Source organism: Pithys albifrons, chromosome 4 (assembly GCF_047495875.1).
Source record: "Pithys albifrons albifrons isolate INPA30051 chromosome 4, PitAlb_v1, whole genome shotgun sequence".
Classification (NCBI taxonomy): domain Eukaryota; kingdom Metazoa; phylum Chordata; class Aves; order Passeriformes; family Thamnophilidae; genus Pithys; species Pithys albifrons.
Genome location: NC_092461.1, coordinates 80,552,915 through 80,568,990, shown reverse-complemented (window position 1 = coordinate 80,568,990; position 16,076 = coordinate 80,552,915). Strand labels below are relative to the sequence as shown.

At 39.9% G+C, this 16,076-nt stretch overlaps 1 protein-coding gene across 2 annotated transcripts in view; it reads right to left on the bottom strand.

The window, feature by feature from the left end:
- ARHGAP28 (Rho GTPase activating protein 28) overlaps positions 1-6,390 on the bottom strand; it is a 71,936-nt gene extending 65,546 nt beyond the window's left edge. Inside the window, exon 1 of one of the 2 annotated variants that reach the window (XM_071554783.1) lies at positions 6,100-6,390. Coding sequence is in view for 1 of the 2 variants with exons in the window: in XM_071554781.1 (XP_071410882.1) it covers positions 6,100-6,230 (131 nt within the window). In the remaining variant the exon portion in view is untranslated. The remainder of the gene's footprint in view (positions 1-6,099) is intronic. The other variant, XM_071554781.1, reaches the window with a different exon arrangement.
- Between the last annotated feature and the right edge of the window lie 9,686 nt (positions 6,391-16,076).

Sequence of the window (16,076 nt, the reverse complement as noted above, 5' to 3'; positions counted from 1 at the left end):
CTTTGCTTCCCTCTTCCTCCCACCCGCTTGCATTCTCTTTTTGTCTCCCTCTCCTGAGTCTCAGGCACATAGAATAGGCCTTGGAAGACCAGAATCAAGTGAGTGTGTGTGTGTTTTCAACCAAAAGGGAAAATGGGAAGAAGGCAAAGGGACTGAAATTGTGGGTAGGATGTCTGGCTTCAGTCACCACCCTGGGATGTGAACCCAGGTGCTGTTCTCTGGGTTTCCCTCTTGTGCTGTTTTACTTCATCCACCACGGTGGTACTTGAAGGCCATACATGGTCCTGCCCTTATGCTGGATGTGCTGCCAGCTGAGCTTACTCTGCCTGGCCAGCTGGAGCAAAGCACAGCAGTGGGCCAAGTGGCTGCTGTACTGTGGCTAGCCAAAATGCAGGATGTTAGCTTCACTGATTGCTATGGATACTCCACACTATTTCAGAATGTGATTCTATATTTGTACAGGGCTAACCAGATGTTTTTCAGATACTGTTCTAGACTTTTATTAGTACTCCATAGTTGTGTCTTGCAGTTGCCACCACTGCACATTTTCTGCACTTTTGCACTGAATTATTCTGATCTCCTGGGCAAAAATAACACTAAAGTCCTTGATTCCAGGCAGTCTGCTATTCCAGTGCTGTCAGACTGCCAGATGCAATCTGAATGTGTCTGTGTAGGGCATGTAGGTCTCTTAGGTCCTACTCTTTTTTCTTCAGGCAGCTCCAAACCTCATGTAATCAGAGATAAGTGACTTACTTAAAAATGAATGGGGCAGCTGGCTAAATACTCAACCAAACAAAATTATCAAAGGGATAGCACCAGATGTTTTTCATTAGCTCTACATATGGAGGTACCAGGGAGAGCAGCAGGAGCACCAAACTAAAAAGAAACCAGAGAAGCCAACTCTAGTTTCAACTATAACATGAGGAGCTGACTATAAATACTACATTCCTCAGTGTGGCTCCCAGAGGATGTGCTGTAAGTATTTCTAAAACCTACAGGAAAAACGTGTCTACTATTGTCTGACTTATTTATATGCATCCTCCTCGTAAATATTTTATTAAGAATTATCACTCTGAGCATCTATAAAAATGTACTTTAAAAACCATACTTTAGAAAGCTGATATAGGTTGTAAGAAGCTTTTTCCCCCCAAAGTTTAATCTTTGCCCAGTTGACGTCAAAGAAGACTTTTCCTAGACTATTGATTTGTGGGATTTTCTTTAACCAGTTTTAGCACATTTTAAAATTTTAATTTTTTGAGTCCAAGTTAATGCAAGAGGTCCAAGTCATGTCAAGATTTAGTGTGGAAAAGGAGCCAGATTTTTATTTTTGCCTTCTGAGGAAGTTTATGGTAGAGTGAGATAAACATCCATAATAGTTAAGGTTGTTTATCCTGCATCACTAAGAAGACATTCTTGACATCACTTGTATACAACTGAGCAGGGGAGCTGCTCAATCAGTGCTGACAGAAATCCAACCCAGATCACCCAGCCTCAGGGAATACAGACAGTGTGATAAAATCTGCTTCTGTGAGGCTAAAACCTGAACTGCTCACACAGCTCCTCCTGACACAAGACAAATTTTGGTGCTCCTCCTCCAGTTACACTCCTTCCAGGGACAGTCATTTTTTCAGGACACTTTACCTCTCTCTGAACATATCTCTCTAGAATATTGGAGCTTGCAAGCTGGAATGAATATTACAGAACAATCTGGTGCCATGCTTCTCCAGTGTAATGATTTTACTATGGCCGCAAATCTGCAAGTCTTAGACTTGGAGAGCAGGAGGTCCTGGAAGCTGCCAGCAGGTACTCAATCAGCACAGTATCTTTCAACCAATACAGAAATTATTCCTGTTCTTTTTTGACTCTACAGTTTAGTGATGTCTGCCTGAAAGTCACCCTGCTGACAATAGAAGGAGGGAGATATGCTGAATATAGAGATTGGAAAGGCATCTTTCTGAAACAGCTGGAAGTAGCAGACTTGCAGCTGACTAGGGAAGAAGCTAATAAGGGGATTTGGCTGTGTTGATCAATGGTACTGAAATCCACTTTCCCCTTTACCTATGTAGCTACATCCTAGGTTTGGTAGTATATATGATGCTGTTTGCATGAGCATTGCTTATAAACGTCACTCCATGTATAAGAGGCTTGATGTGCACTCCAAAAGCAGCTGAAATCCCATTCTACGGGAACTAAACTCATGAATGTGCATTTTCTGTCATCTGATCCTTATTTCATGCACATACTTGCAACAGCCACTCACTGCAGGGAAAGTATCTGTGATTTGCAGTGCAAGATGAGTTCTTTACTGGTTGACATTCTGGTAGCAAACTGGCTGAGGAGCTCACTGTCATACTGGAGTCAAGGAAAGCTTGAGCATGACTCACTTAGGAATGCTTTGTCCTCCCCTAATTGCATAATTACCTTTGAGAGCTCACTGGCCATTTGGCATAGAGGTCATGCCTGTTTCCTCTGAGCTTCTCCTAACAGGATAAAAAGGGGATGTGAGGAAGACATATGGCCGTGGCCCTACTTTCCTCTATGTAATCCAGGAGCAGTATTTGTGCATAACTATAAAGTCCTTCATTCTCTGAAATGAAGATGGGAAAGCTGACCATCACGTAACATAAATCAGCATTTTCACCTTTGCGCTGAGACAGTATCTGTATTGAAAGGAATAGTGTGAAATTCTGGTATCTTTTGTACCCGTACTTGTGACATCTGTGTTCTAATAAATGGGATTAAAAAAAAAGTAATGGAGGTGCCACAAGAACAGCAATCTTTCCCACTATACTCATAAGCTATAGAGTTAGCCTGACTGCTAAGCAAACAAAACGGTGATCTAGACAGTACCTTGTTCTCACAAGTAATAAAAAAAGGATAAGTGGATGCTCAACAATGATAATCATGCAAAGCAGATGGTAAACAAAGGAAAGGGACCTTAATATCCCACTAGAAAAACAGAAAATGAACTTGCTAATTACATTAGCAGAATTTAGGAAAGTTTGATGGGAGAATTCTCCTGGACCTCTAGAAAAATCAACAGTGTAGTTTTCAGAGCTCACCCCGTGTATACAACTGGCTAAGTAAGTCTGCAAGATGCAAAAAAAGAAGAAATATAATTGAGTGATATGGATAGCTGAGGCGAAGATATTTAAGTATTGCTATCTTTAATCCCTGATGAACTCTTGTTCTGGAGAATGGCAGGAATCTGTGGTCCCTCTTCTTAACCTTTTTATTGATGTCATCCAACAGTACATTTGGAAGCTAGAATTCTCTTTTGCAAATTGGTGATGACATCACTATGCAGCCAAACATTCATTCTGCTTTCCCCTTCATTACTTCTATGAATTCTCTATCCTTCCTTGCACACTGATGCATCATCCATTCAAAGCAACTAAAGCAAATTTTCTCCTTTCCCCCTTACAGCCCACCAGTTAATAACCCTTAACTTATAATGGGATATATACCCACTGGGCTTATGAATGAAAATGCTTGCAGCTGCCATACTTCATGCTGATCCTGGTGCTGCTGATGTGTTTTAGCCATGCACATAGCCTGCCTGGTTGGCCCTTCAAGAGTTTTAGATGGATGTGAATGCAAGTGGTCTGTGAATGCATCTGTTGCTGTAAGCTTTCGTGTTCATGGCCTTCTCAGCTATGTGCTGGATTGCAAAGAGTGTTTAAGGTTACTCATTTGTTTAGGGGCTCATGATGGTTACTTGAAACTTTCCTTCTCTTTTATCAGTGTCTTTTTAAATGGCGGGAAGCAGTGCAGTTAAATGTTGATTGAGGTTGCATTAGATTCCCCTTTCTGTGAGAAACCACTGCTTGAAGGTTCCCAAAGTGAAAATTCTTGCAAGAGAAAACAGCTGGAAGACACATCCAAGCCTGGCTCTGGTGAATGAAGCTGTTCTTCTGAAATAAAGGGTGCATCACCCTAAAGCAAGAGAAATGTATGGGGAGAGGAAGGAAAATGAAGTATCTTAATTCCTAAGCTGAGTGAGAACTGGTTAGCAGTTTATTAAATCAAAGGCTGATATACAAGACTGATTCTGTTCTCACTGTTGTACACTTGAAGTATGGAGTTCATTAGAGCTACATCTAACTTAACGTAGCTACTTCAGTGGAAAGACAGGTTCTAGATCCCAACTGCTTTTGTCATCAAACAAAAACCAGGTGACACCTCTGTTCCTTTCACACGTTTTTGAATCATTTTCCTGGAGAGCTACAGAGTTAGCGTGCCAGAGTGCTGGTAGCTGCCCTAGGGATCAAGGAACATCAGACAGAGTCTATAATAAAACTTCTTGTATGGCGGCAGAGAAAACTATACAGAAAATGCTGTCCAGGAAAGAGTTCTCAGAAGATGAAGTACGGATTAAGCCAGAGCCTATTTTACCATTTGCTATAACACTCAGTGCATTTGCCTTCCTGGGCTCTGCATTCCAGAGGACTGCATGCTGGGTTAATAAAATCCGTCTCTTGAACAGGCTTTGGAAACTCAGACGGCCACTGACTTGCCCATATGGCGGAATCTGACTATTGCTATTAGACAGCTGCAGGAAGTTGAGGACAAGAAAGGGGAGACAGCACCAAAATCTTATGGATATACAGACATTATAGAGAGACACATGGCTTTTCCTCATGGCAGGAACTTCCAAAATAGATTTCTAATCAAAATGCCAGGATCCTCTTCTGTTTTTTCTTTCAGGAACTATAATTTGCACTTCTGCTTTTCCTAGGTGATACATATGTGATTTAAACCCTCACACAACTTGTGCGTAAGTTTCAAGAACACTTTAAAACAATCAGCACATCTACAAAAAATCAGCAAAACACCACATTTCTGTTGCTCACAAACTTAAAGGGAGATTGAGTTTAGCGTGCTTCCTAGGGAAAGAAATTACATGCTTCCTAGTAACCCAATGTTAAACCATTGCTCTCTGTTTTGAGTAGCAAATACCACTCTTACTTCAACTAGAAGCTCAGACTGTTTCTTTTCTTAACATGAAATTGTGTATTTTGGTACTGCTCTCAAGTTTAACAGAACAAAGGAGTTATCTTTATAAGACAGCCAGGAAAACACACAAAGAACAGAAGATGCAGCTAATATAAATAATGACATTGAAAACAAAATAGCTATTGGACTATAAATAAACAATATTAAGTAAATATCATTATTTTTATTAGGAGAAGACACAGAGTTAATTCCTGAGGATAATGCCATCTACTGTTTCCTCAGACTTCAGTTCTTATTTTTTCAGTCAAGCCACAAAGTAGCATTTTCTACTTTCTTTAACTTTTTAGAGTATGAACTTTTATACCACTTATTTTGGACAAAATTGCAAAACTCAGACATGTATGCGTAGGAGAAAGATCAGATTTTCTAAAACAACAAAATTGCCAAAACTGCTAGTTTTTGAACTGTGCAAATGCAGGCATTCTTATAGGGCAAGGAGATAAACATACCCAGGACCTCATTAATTAAGACAATACTTAGTTTCCTGCAACACAAAGGAATTTTCTTATTTAGACTAAGTCTTTAAAGATGCAGTCTCTACTGTGTGCACGTGGGTGTGCAAAGCAGCAACTGCAGTTTCACTAAAAAAAGGGGGGGGGGGGGGAAGAGAAAAAAAAGAAAAAAAAAAAAGCAAGGGCTGGTTCTGACCTGGTGGGTGAACGGAGAAGGAATTGAATAATCCTCCAAACCAAAGCCAGAATCAACTTTCTGAGCGCCAAGCTCAGCCAGTCCAGCCATATCACTTTAGGTAATACAGTGCTAAACGACCTAAGCAGAAGCCTGATTCACGTGCCTTTTTTCCTGGGGATTGTCTTGTTAAGTATCCCGGGCAGGAAACTGGTGTGATCTGTTGACTCAGAAGATTTAAAATAAGCACTCGCGTTTCCCTCCTCCCAACCCTGACCCGCAGCTCTGGGCTGAATCACTTCCCCGGTGGAGGCGAGAAATGTTCGAGAGCAAAGTGCTCGTGAAGTGGCCGAGAGGTAGCCAAGTACTCTCGGGCTGACACAGGGGCAGCAACACCCACATCCAACACCGGCAAAACGTCAGGGCACGGCAACGCTCCCATGCCTCAGGCTTTACCTGCTGGCGGGCGAATGGCTGGCGGGGGTATCCTGTACAAAGCTCTGCTCCATGCCCGGGATCCTGGCCGGGCTGTGGGGATGGTAGGCTGTCAGGACTACGCTGCCCGAGTCCTTCATCTCCATGGTCATAGGCACATGTCGGCCCCGCTGTCGGTGACAGAAGCGACAGGGCTGTGCTGACGGGCCCCGACGGGAGGGCGAGCGATCCTATCAGGAGCACCAGCCCATGGCCTGGCTCTGCAGCAGCCTCTCGCCACTGCTGGCTGTCAGGAGAGCTGTGTAACTGAGACACGGCTCCTCTCCCTGTCAGGAAAGCTGAATTAGCATATATTCAAAAACACCGCCCACAAAACAGACCATGGGGAAGTTACTACGTTCCTAGGAAACTGGAAACCTGAGACAATCCTGAACGGCACTGAGCAACTGCCTTGAAAACTTCTTGCTTGCATTTTTTGTTTTGTTTCCTTTTAACAGCAAATTTCTTAATACTCTTCCTGCTCCTGAAATAGTCTTGTCTAAGTAAAACTATTTGGTGGTAGTGCAGCAGGATGAGTGGAGAGCACTACTCACACAAAAGACATGGTTTGGCAGAGCAGGGAGTCTTATAGAACAGATTCAGAAACCAAATGGGCTCTGCTGAGTTTAAAGCATCAAGGAGCTGAAGCTGTGATTCCTACATGCCGGATCATTTATGTGGCAGGGAACTGCACTTGGTCTCTCCTGAAACCAGATTAAGCTTTCATTTTGCCTGATATAACTGTTTACATTATTAGAAAGGCACTGGGAGTGAATTATTTTTATAGTAATGTGTTCATCTGGAGCAATCCTCTAAATCAGTACCAAGATGCTTGATATCTTTTCATAATTTAGCTTGATCTCTGAACACTAATATAGTGATTTCACTCAAAAGTAAACAATCAAGTGAAAATATCAGGGTCCAATTCTGGAATAACATCCAGAGAAAACTCTAGACAAAGTGAGAAAATCCACATAATCACTTTTATATTTGTCTCCCACTTCTTCGCTGTTTGGGGTTTTTTTTCCAAAGAAGCATTTCTGATAAATGCCAATTCCTGAAAACTACTATTCTGCCTATGAAATCATGGGAAAGGTGTCCCTAATTTTACTCTGTGGGCCACAGCTCTCTGAACTCCTTGTGAGCACATATGTGAAACACCAGCCTCTGTGCACCTTTGTCACAGCTGCCAGTGGTATCCCCAAGCACAGGTACCCTAAAACGCTTGTTGGGCTCCACTTTCACATCCCCCTTGTGTGAGGGTGGTCTCTCTAGTGCTGCTATACAGCTGCCTAAATTACGCTTTTGGTCTCTTTAGGTGATGAAGTAGCTCAGGTTTAAAAAAATACTCATGTCACCTTCACCTTCTCCCTGAACGTGGTGGCCTGCCTGGAGGCACACGATGGTTTCGGTCAAATATGCTGCGACTCATGTAGGCAGTGCCCAAGTTAATTTTAAATTACCCAGCATAGGACACTGATAACAGTACACTTGGCAGCACTTCTTGCCAGACTCACCCAGGAAGCATAAATATTTGAACATGTAGAGCCTCTAAGCCTGCTATTGCTATGTTGTTAAGATATCCTGGATTAAATATTTTAAAGCCAGGTTGCTCAGGATAAAATCATGATTGCTTCCATGGCAGCATGGAGGCCCTCTGGAAGCCTCCGTGCAGCTATGTACCTATGCTAGAAATGAAGGAGAAGGCTGTAAGCTAACTCTGGAAGCATCACTTACTGCCCATGGCATCAGGACCATATATCACGGTGCTGCCACTGAGGAGTGGAAAGAATGCAATGGCCAGGGTTCTGTGGTTACTGGGGTGTTCAGGAAGAGCATAGCATCTGAAAAACTAGGATCAAGGCCATCACAGAGCTCATATCCAAACTCTGTGGAGCATTGACTGAATGCCAGGCTGATACCTGGCTTCTGGATGACCAGGGATGCTGCTGCCAGTGTCATTCTTTTCCCTTTCTACCTTGGCTTTACATTCTCCTTCCTGCACCAGAAGTTGAATAATCCCCTTCTCTGATGAGGGGGAGTAAATTATAAACAGAAATTTATATTTGGCACAAATGCAAATAGATGTTTTGAAAATTAATCAGCTAACATGCATGTGTCAAACTGAGAGAAATAATCAATATATATATGTTATAAAATATCTGTGAACACCCTCTAAGGATGTTGTTCACAATTTACTTCAAGAAACTAAACACCCAAAGAAGCACACATAGTGAAAGGTACGAAACACCATCAGAAAGGGAGTGGGTGTCCTTTAGGAGATCAGGATGCTGACAAAATATTAGCTGCAACTCCAGGAAAGTCTCTTTTCTCCCCTTCCTAGCCTTGTAACACTAATCTTTCTCCAGTATGATCAGAAAAAAAAAAAAAAAAGATGGTTATGTTCTTTAAAGTATGTGTAGTTAAAATTGACAATAGAAATGCAATGTATTTCTAGCATTATTTTTATTTCCTCTCTTCCTATAATAGAAAACCTCAAAGACCAAAGTGATTTAGAAAGAATACAGACACCATCTCAATAGAAAAATACATATAAAGAAAGAAGGCACATACTTATTATATGGGATTTTCTCTCTAAGAAAAATAAACATGGAAGATTTTATTTGGAGATTTATAAAGTGCTGGTGCACAAAACTGGAGGTTTGTATGGAAATGGTGGAGTATTTGGCACAAGTACAAATAGATATTTTGAAAACTTATCAGCCAAAAGACATATATCAAACCTAGAGCTAAAAATATTTATATAGTTAATGGTTCTTGGGATTAGGCATCTGCATATTATTGAAATCCAAAAATTATTTTAAATCAACTAGTAATACACATCAACCATTAAACAAAGTTTTAACTTGGCTAGTGGTACAGCAATAAGAAAAGTGTATGAGGCAAACATAGGCTGAATTTCTCCTTCAGTTCTATCTGTGCAATTCTGCTAGTTAATGGAGAAATTCTCCTGGTTTATAAAGAAGTAAGTAGGAAAATATTTTAATCCAACATGCTTGTGTTTCTACAAGATTCTGTTGAATACTAGATTGTGAAGTACTCAGGATATGACAGTTCTAATTGTCTTTCAGATAGCTGATGGCTTTCTAGACCTTTGAAATACTATGGAAATATTCTTTTTAGTGAGAAAAAAATATTGTGAGGGTGCATTTGGTGGCAAGGAGTAAAGTGAAGGTGCAGCAAGAGAAGAATCTGTGGGGTGTCTGTGGCCAGTGATCCTGCAAACAGCTACCTTAAGTTTGGTAGGTAAGGGTTTTGTGCTTTCAAATTTTATGTTGTGCTTGTGTCAAAGGGAGTGCTTTGCGTTTTCATACATTCGGCAAAATAATTAATAAAAAAAAATTACATATGGATCAGTGGGCCCAAACTTTGAGAACCAGGAGTGAAAAACCTTTAGTAGTCTAGTACTTCAAAAATGTAACTTAGTGGCTATATAGTTGTATGATGAAGACTTCAGCTCTTCTATTGAAGAATATCTGTGACAGCCATATTCAAAAAGTATAAACACATAGGAAATCACTAGTTAAAGCTTACTGAAATGAAAAAGAAATGGCCATTGTTATTAATAACATTTATATATTTACCTAGAAATAATAATAGTTTTGACAGCTAGATGATGGGCAACAAATAATGTCTATTGCTTGGAAAGGGATTAATCATGTTTTCACATGAATTTTAAGCAGCCTTTTCTGGTTAAGTCCAAGAAGAGCTGTCACCAACAGGAATGGGATGGTCAGCTAGAGGTTCTTGTCCTGCAGTGGCATGCACCACTGTATTATAAGAGTAGATGCACAAAGCCCTGGAAAGTGCAAAATTCTCCTTTGAACTACAAATCACACAAAAATCTCTGGTTATTGAATTTCACTGCTTGTTTCCAGCTAAAATTATGCAGGACAAAGTTGGACAAAATTAGCAAAACTTTGAAGTTAATTTTGAACCAGTTTATTATGATCTTGGGTTAGACTAAGTTTTATAAGGAAGCTGTCTAAAACACAGCATTTTTCACTGATTAAATCAAAGAAAATAGAGTGGAGCAATACACAGAAAAATAAAATCCTAGCACTGTGTGTAAATTTCCTTATCTGTCCTGCAATAAATTTTGTATCCATATGTGGGAAAGAAACCAAACCACAACCATTCTATTTTTCCATGCTTTTGGGGGATGGGGAGGCGGGGGGAGGGGGTATCTCTTCTCTCTAATTTCTCATTTGGATGGAGAGATGCTCTAGGGGTGGGGAGCTGAAAGCCCTATCGTACCAAAAAATTGGTGTGGGCTGAAAGCACAGAGAGCCACAACGTTGCATAAAAGTCAAGCACAATGGTATGTGCATCTTCTACTGCTCAGTACCAATTCCCATAAAAAAGTGTCTGGGAAGGGGCTGACTCTTGTGTCCAGGAGGATTTTCACTGGGGCTTGAGGTCTATTTCCTTTCGGATAATTTTATGCATCACAAAGGATAGTTTCTAATGCTTGGTTTTGCCTCTGAACTTTATATTCCTGTGATGCAGAGGAATTACAGTCTTTTTTTTCACTGTAAAAGTGAGGTGTTTGTGTGCTTCAGTGTGGGCAGCTGAGAAGATGAGGGAATGAGTGAGATTCATTTGTATTATCAAAACACTCACTGCTTTTGTAACATTGAAAAATTCCTAAGCAAAATATAAACAAATTTAGAGGAAAATCTTTTTTATTCTGCTATCTTTGTCCTTTCAAATTTACAACAAAAATGACATTGAGAAAACCACTGCTTTAGAAACAGGTTAATAACAAGGCTGTTTAAGCAAAGCAAATACATTACATTTTGGTGAACTTTAACAAGATAATTTCTTTATTGAATGACTTACTATGGATGCTTTTATCTTGAAAAAGGTACAAAAGCATAGTAAAAGAATTCTTTAGGCAACTTTGTGTGGCTTCTTGCTTAGGAATGACCCTTATTTATTTTCTAGGAGTTCAAAAGCTAGTTCTTCTTAGCCCAGATGAAACTACCCATGTATTATTTCCATATTAATTATGTACAGAAAAGAAAACTTCCTTAATCTGTCTGTCACAATAGGGCTTTCTGGAGGTTTACTTCATGAAAAAGCTCACATCCTTTGATTCATCCATTCATTCATGACGTGTTGATCTAACCACTTCAGCTGGGACAGTTGACATCCACAGCTGAATGCTGTGGTCTGCTTTTTTTGTTCTGAAGCAGTAACTTAAAATTACATGAAGGAGTGGTAATGTGGTTACATTAGGAAAAGTAGCATTGGGAGAGGCTGGTTACTTCTTTGAAATGTTTCTCTAAGCACAAGCTGAAAACAGGAATTGGATTCTGCAACATGGAACAGGGAAAATGGTCAGGGATAGACAGCAACGAGCATTTTCAGTACATGTGTCTAAGTCCTGATACATCTGAAACAACAGAATAGGGTTAGGTATTTGAATTTTGTACAGGAATGTTGAGTCCTCATATTCAAATTATACATATTTATAAATATTTATATATTCCAGATTGTACAAATAGGGTTGTAATGAAAAACAAAACAGAAAATTATTTTCTTATATAAAAAGTGAACCAGATAGACATTTATAACTTTATTCTTTTAAAAAGTACTGTTCAGGGACCAGTCAAATACTTAAGCAGATATATGCATGTTTATGTACATGCATTTGCTTGTAAATATACCCATATAACATCCCCCACCATTCACTTATAACCACTGTTTTAACATTTAAGAAAAGTATTCCTTTTTTTTCCCAGATTCTATGAACAGCAAATGAAATTTCTGAAGTTAGTAATGATTTATGCACCTACCTTTGCTTTTATAGCAGCGCTTTGGTAGAATATCTGAAGACAAGAAAGCCCCTTTCTTGTTACTATCCCAAGGAACTTCACATTCATCATTTTTGTAACATTTTTAGTGCTTAGACTACAACATTTTCTAAGGAGAGTTGGTACAGATAGGTACAGTTGGTATTTCCCTGTAACTATGCCCATGATTTCTTCTTTTGTGCCATTTCATAACTGAGCCTGTTTCCCAGGCAGTAGCAGGAGACCAGAGCTCTACTGGTGTATTTGAAAGTTTTACTAAGCTAGATAGCCACCACTGCACCCCTCTGTTAGTGGAACTATTCTTTGAGCTATGTTCTGAGGCATATATGTACAACTTGATGAAGCAAGGTAGAAAGATGTTAACAGAAACCACTGTTGTTTATCAGGCACATAATGAGAGACAAGTCAATGTCAGCTATCTTGTTTTGATTGCATTCTACTCCTTTTAGAATCAAGAGCAGACTTTTTTAAAATTACACAGTTATTAGTTAATTAGTTAGAGTTAATAGCACTATTCACTGGATTTACCACATCTGCAGCCAAGAGGAGAAACCTCAAATTCTCCTTCCCATCTAGAGAAGAGGGGTGTAATAGTTTGCATCTTCATCCTGCTTTGGCATTCTGTGGCTTGATGACTTGAATTTCAGAAGTTACTAAATTTACTTTTGCCTTTGCTATGCAAAAGTGAAGAAAGTATTCTTACCTGCTAATTTCTTCATAGTACTGACATATCACCACCAAAATAGTAATTGAGGTTGCTGGAAGAATATTATTCTTTTATTGGTCATGCAAACATGGTATCTCAAACTTCCCTGCAATACCTGTGTGTGCACTGAAGAGAGATGAGGATAAAATTAAGTTGTGTCATCTTTGCATGATAAGATGCAGAATGACATAGGTGTTTACATAGCGGTTCTGGGCTGTATACAGTGGGTCTATCTACCTACTCTGCAGAGTACCCACTCCTGGGAATGCTGTGAGCATATTGCCATCCCCATACAGTCAAGCATGCTCAAGCTGACCAGGGAAGTTCGTGTAAAACCATTTCTCAATTTTGAATAAACTTGAGAGTTGCCATGGTCATGAATGGGTATCTGTGAACTTCTGTATTCTGAATTTTGGTCAGATTTAACAATCTTAAGTTATTGCAGTATGAAGTGAGTTAGACTAAAAAGTGAATTTGCTATTTTGATAGAGACATTGTTGTAAGTCTCTCTCTTTATTTACTTCAAATTTAGATCTGCTGCAAAAGTAAATAGATGTGTATTGATTTACCTATCCCTAAAGATTTTTAATAAGAGGAGGCAAAAATAAACGTAATTAAAATCTCTCTAAGTGAACTTAATGCTATAATTTACATGACAAGTTTGTTACAAATTTAAATCCTAATTCTATAGTTTATGAAGAGGAAGAAGAGAATGTTTTCAAATTAAAAATAAAACTGATTAAATATACGTAAATAAATTTAATATGCAGCAGAAAAGCACTGGATGGTACAATTATTAATGGCCATTTGCATTTTTAAATCATATTATCTAAGGCATGCATTTGCTTTATAACACTACTAAGTTAAACATGGGAAAGGCATATTTCATTAATCCCTGTATGAACATTCTGTGTTTTAGGAACAGATATTGAAAGATGAACTAGTGGGGGAGAAGACCAGACTGGCTGACCAGGGAGCTTTCACAGGGACTCAGAGAAAAAAAGAGTGTGTATCATCTTTGGAATAAGGGACAGAAAACTCAGGAGCTGTTTAAGGATGTTGTTAGGTCATGCAGAAAGAAAAGTAGAGAGGCAAAAGCTCAGTTGGAACTTAGTCTGACCACTTCCATAAAGGATAAAAAGCATTTTTATAAATACATTAAAAACAAAAGGAGGGTCAAGGAAAACCTCCGTTCTTTATTGGACATGGGAGGAAATACAGGCACCAAAGATGTGGAAAAGTCTGAGGCACTTAACTTCTTCTTTGCCTCTGTCTTCAACCAGTAGGACTGGTTATTGCCAGGACAGTTGGCTTCCTGAGCTGGTAGACAGGGATGGGGAGCAGAATAACCCCACTGTAATCCAGGAGGAAGTAGTTAGTGAGCTGCTGGCCCACTTAGATCCTTACAAGTCTGTGGGACCAGGTGAGGGTGATGAGGGAGGTGGAAAAAAAGCTCTTTAATGCTCTTTCCATCATTTATCATCAGTGCTGCCTAGCTCGGGAGGTCTTGGGTGACTGGAAGTTGGTCAATGTGACACCCATCCACAAGAGTGGCTAGAAGAAGGATCCAGGGAATTACAGGCTGTCAGCCTGACCTTGGTGCCCAGCAAGGTTATGGAGCAGATCATCTTGAGTGTGATCACATGGCACATACAGGCCAACCAAGGGATCAGGCCTAACCAGCACTGGTTTAGGAAAAGCAGGTCCTGCCTGACCAATATGTTCTCCTTTTATGACTAGGTGAGGCCTTTGATGGATGAGGGGAAGGCTGTGGCTATAGTCTACTTTGACTCAGCAGAGCCTTTGTCACGATCTCCCACAGCATAGTTCTGGAAAAGCTGGTAGCGTGTTGAATTCTGGGCCCCTTAATTCAGGAAGGACATTGAGGTGCTGGAGCAGGTCCAGAGAAGGGCTGTGAACCCAGTAAAGGGTCTGGAGCACAGGTCCTATGAGGAGCAGCTGGGGGAGGTGGGGTTGTTTAGCCCAGACAAGAGGAGGCTCAGGGGTGACCTTATCACTGTCTACAACTACCTGAAAAAAAGTTGTGGCGAGGTGGGGATCAGCTTCTTCTCCCAGGCAGCCAATGATAGGACAAGAGGATGTAGTCTTAAACTGTGCCAGGGGAGGCTTAGGTTGGGCATTAGGAAGAAATCCTTCAAAGAAAGGATGATTAGATGTTGGAATGGGCAGCCCAAGGAGGTGTTGGAGTCACCATTGCTGGAGATATTTAAGGAAAGACTGAATATGGCGCTTAGTGCGATGGTGGAATTGATCAGGTGGTGTTGGGTCATAGGTTGGACTCGATGATCTAAGAGGTCTTTTCCCACCCAACTGAGTCTGTGATTCTGTAACTGTCTTTTGCAGGAAAACACTGGATGCCAGACATAACTATAGAGGGAACCTAAGCTGCCTGACTCAGTCCTATGCCCTGATGCATCACAAGTGAGATTACAGTTTAATTAATAATTTCAGAAGCACTTTTGTAAAGGAATGGGTAAAAATATAATACATTTAATCAGCCATAGAAAGAGAACCACAGCAGGAGATTTGAAGAACATACTCCGTGAGCCACAGAAATTACACATCTTCCCTGAAAGTGACAGGTTAGAGATTTATTCTCTGCAGAGAGTATGTGCTAATTTTGATGGGGTATCTAGGGAGACTAGAGGGCTTTCCACCTAATGGTTAATAAATCATACAGATTACTCCTAAGTGAAAATGCACAAATGAATACAACTTTCCTAAGCACATTAACAGTCATGTTTCTAGGCTACTTTTATGGCACAGTATTGAACACTATGAACTTATATATATTTTAGAAACACTAGAAAGAAATTTTGTCACTGCTCCAAGGGGGTGATTGTATCACCATAGGGAGCTAAATGATCTATGATAATCAGAGAGTTACAGAAGGGAATTTTGCAATACAAAGTATCCGGGAATTACTGGCTTGGGAGATTGCAAAGAACATTTCAGATTTGTTTGCTCAACAAGGTCAAGCACAAGGAATTTTGTTTCATAGTTGAAAGATATATCAGAGTTTAAGGACATGGAAATTTACCATCAAATTTTGTCGTTGTAGATTGTTCGTGGAAAAATAAGGATTCCCAGGGTTATTGTGCCAATTTTGTTAGTGCAAATTGCTAGCTTTTTTAACACAACAGAAAAAAAGTTGCAACTATTGCAAAGGCATTTCTGTTAGAGGGGGAAAAAATAGCATGCAGTTATTATTTATTTATTTCATTTTTTAATGTCTTTGCTCACATGTTTTTTATCTATGGCCTCAATGGGCTACAATCCATGGTATGAGACCCTATTAAAACAAAACAAAGTCCCACCAGGGGTGAAATAGATACATTTTCCCCAGGTTAATTTAATAGAACAATAACGAAACCAAGACTGCAAATTACTTG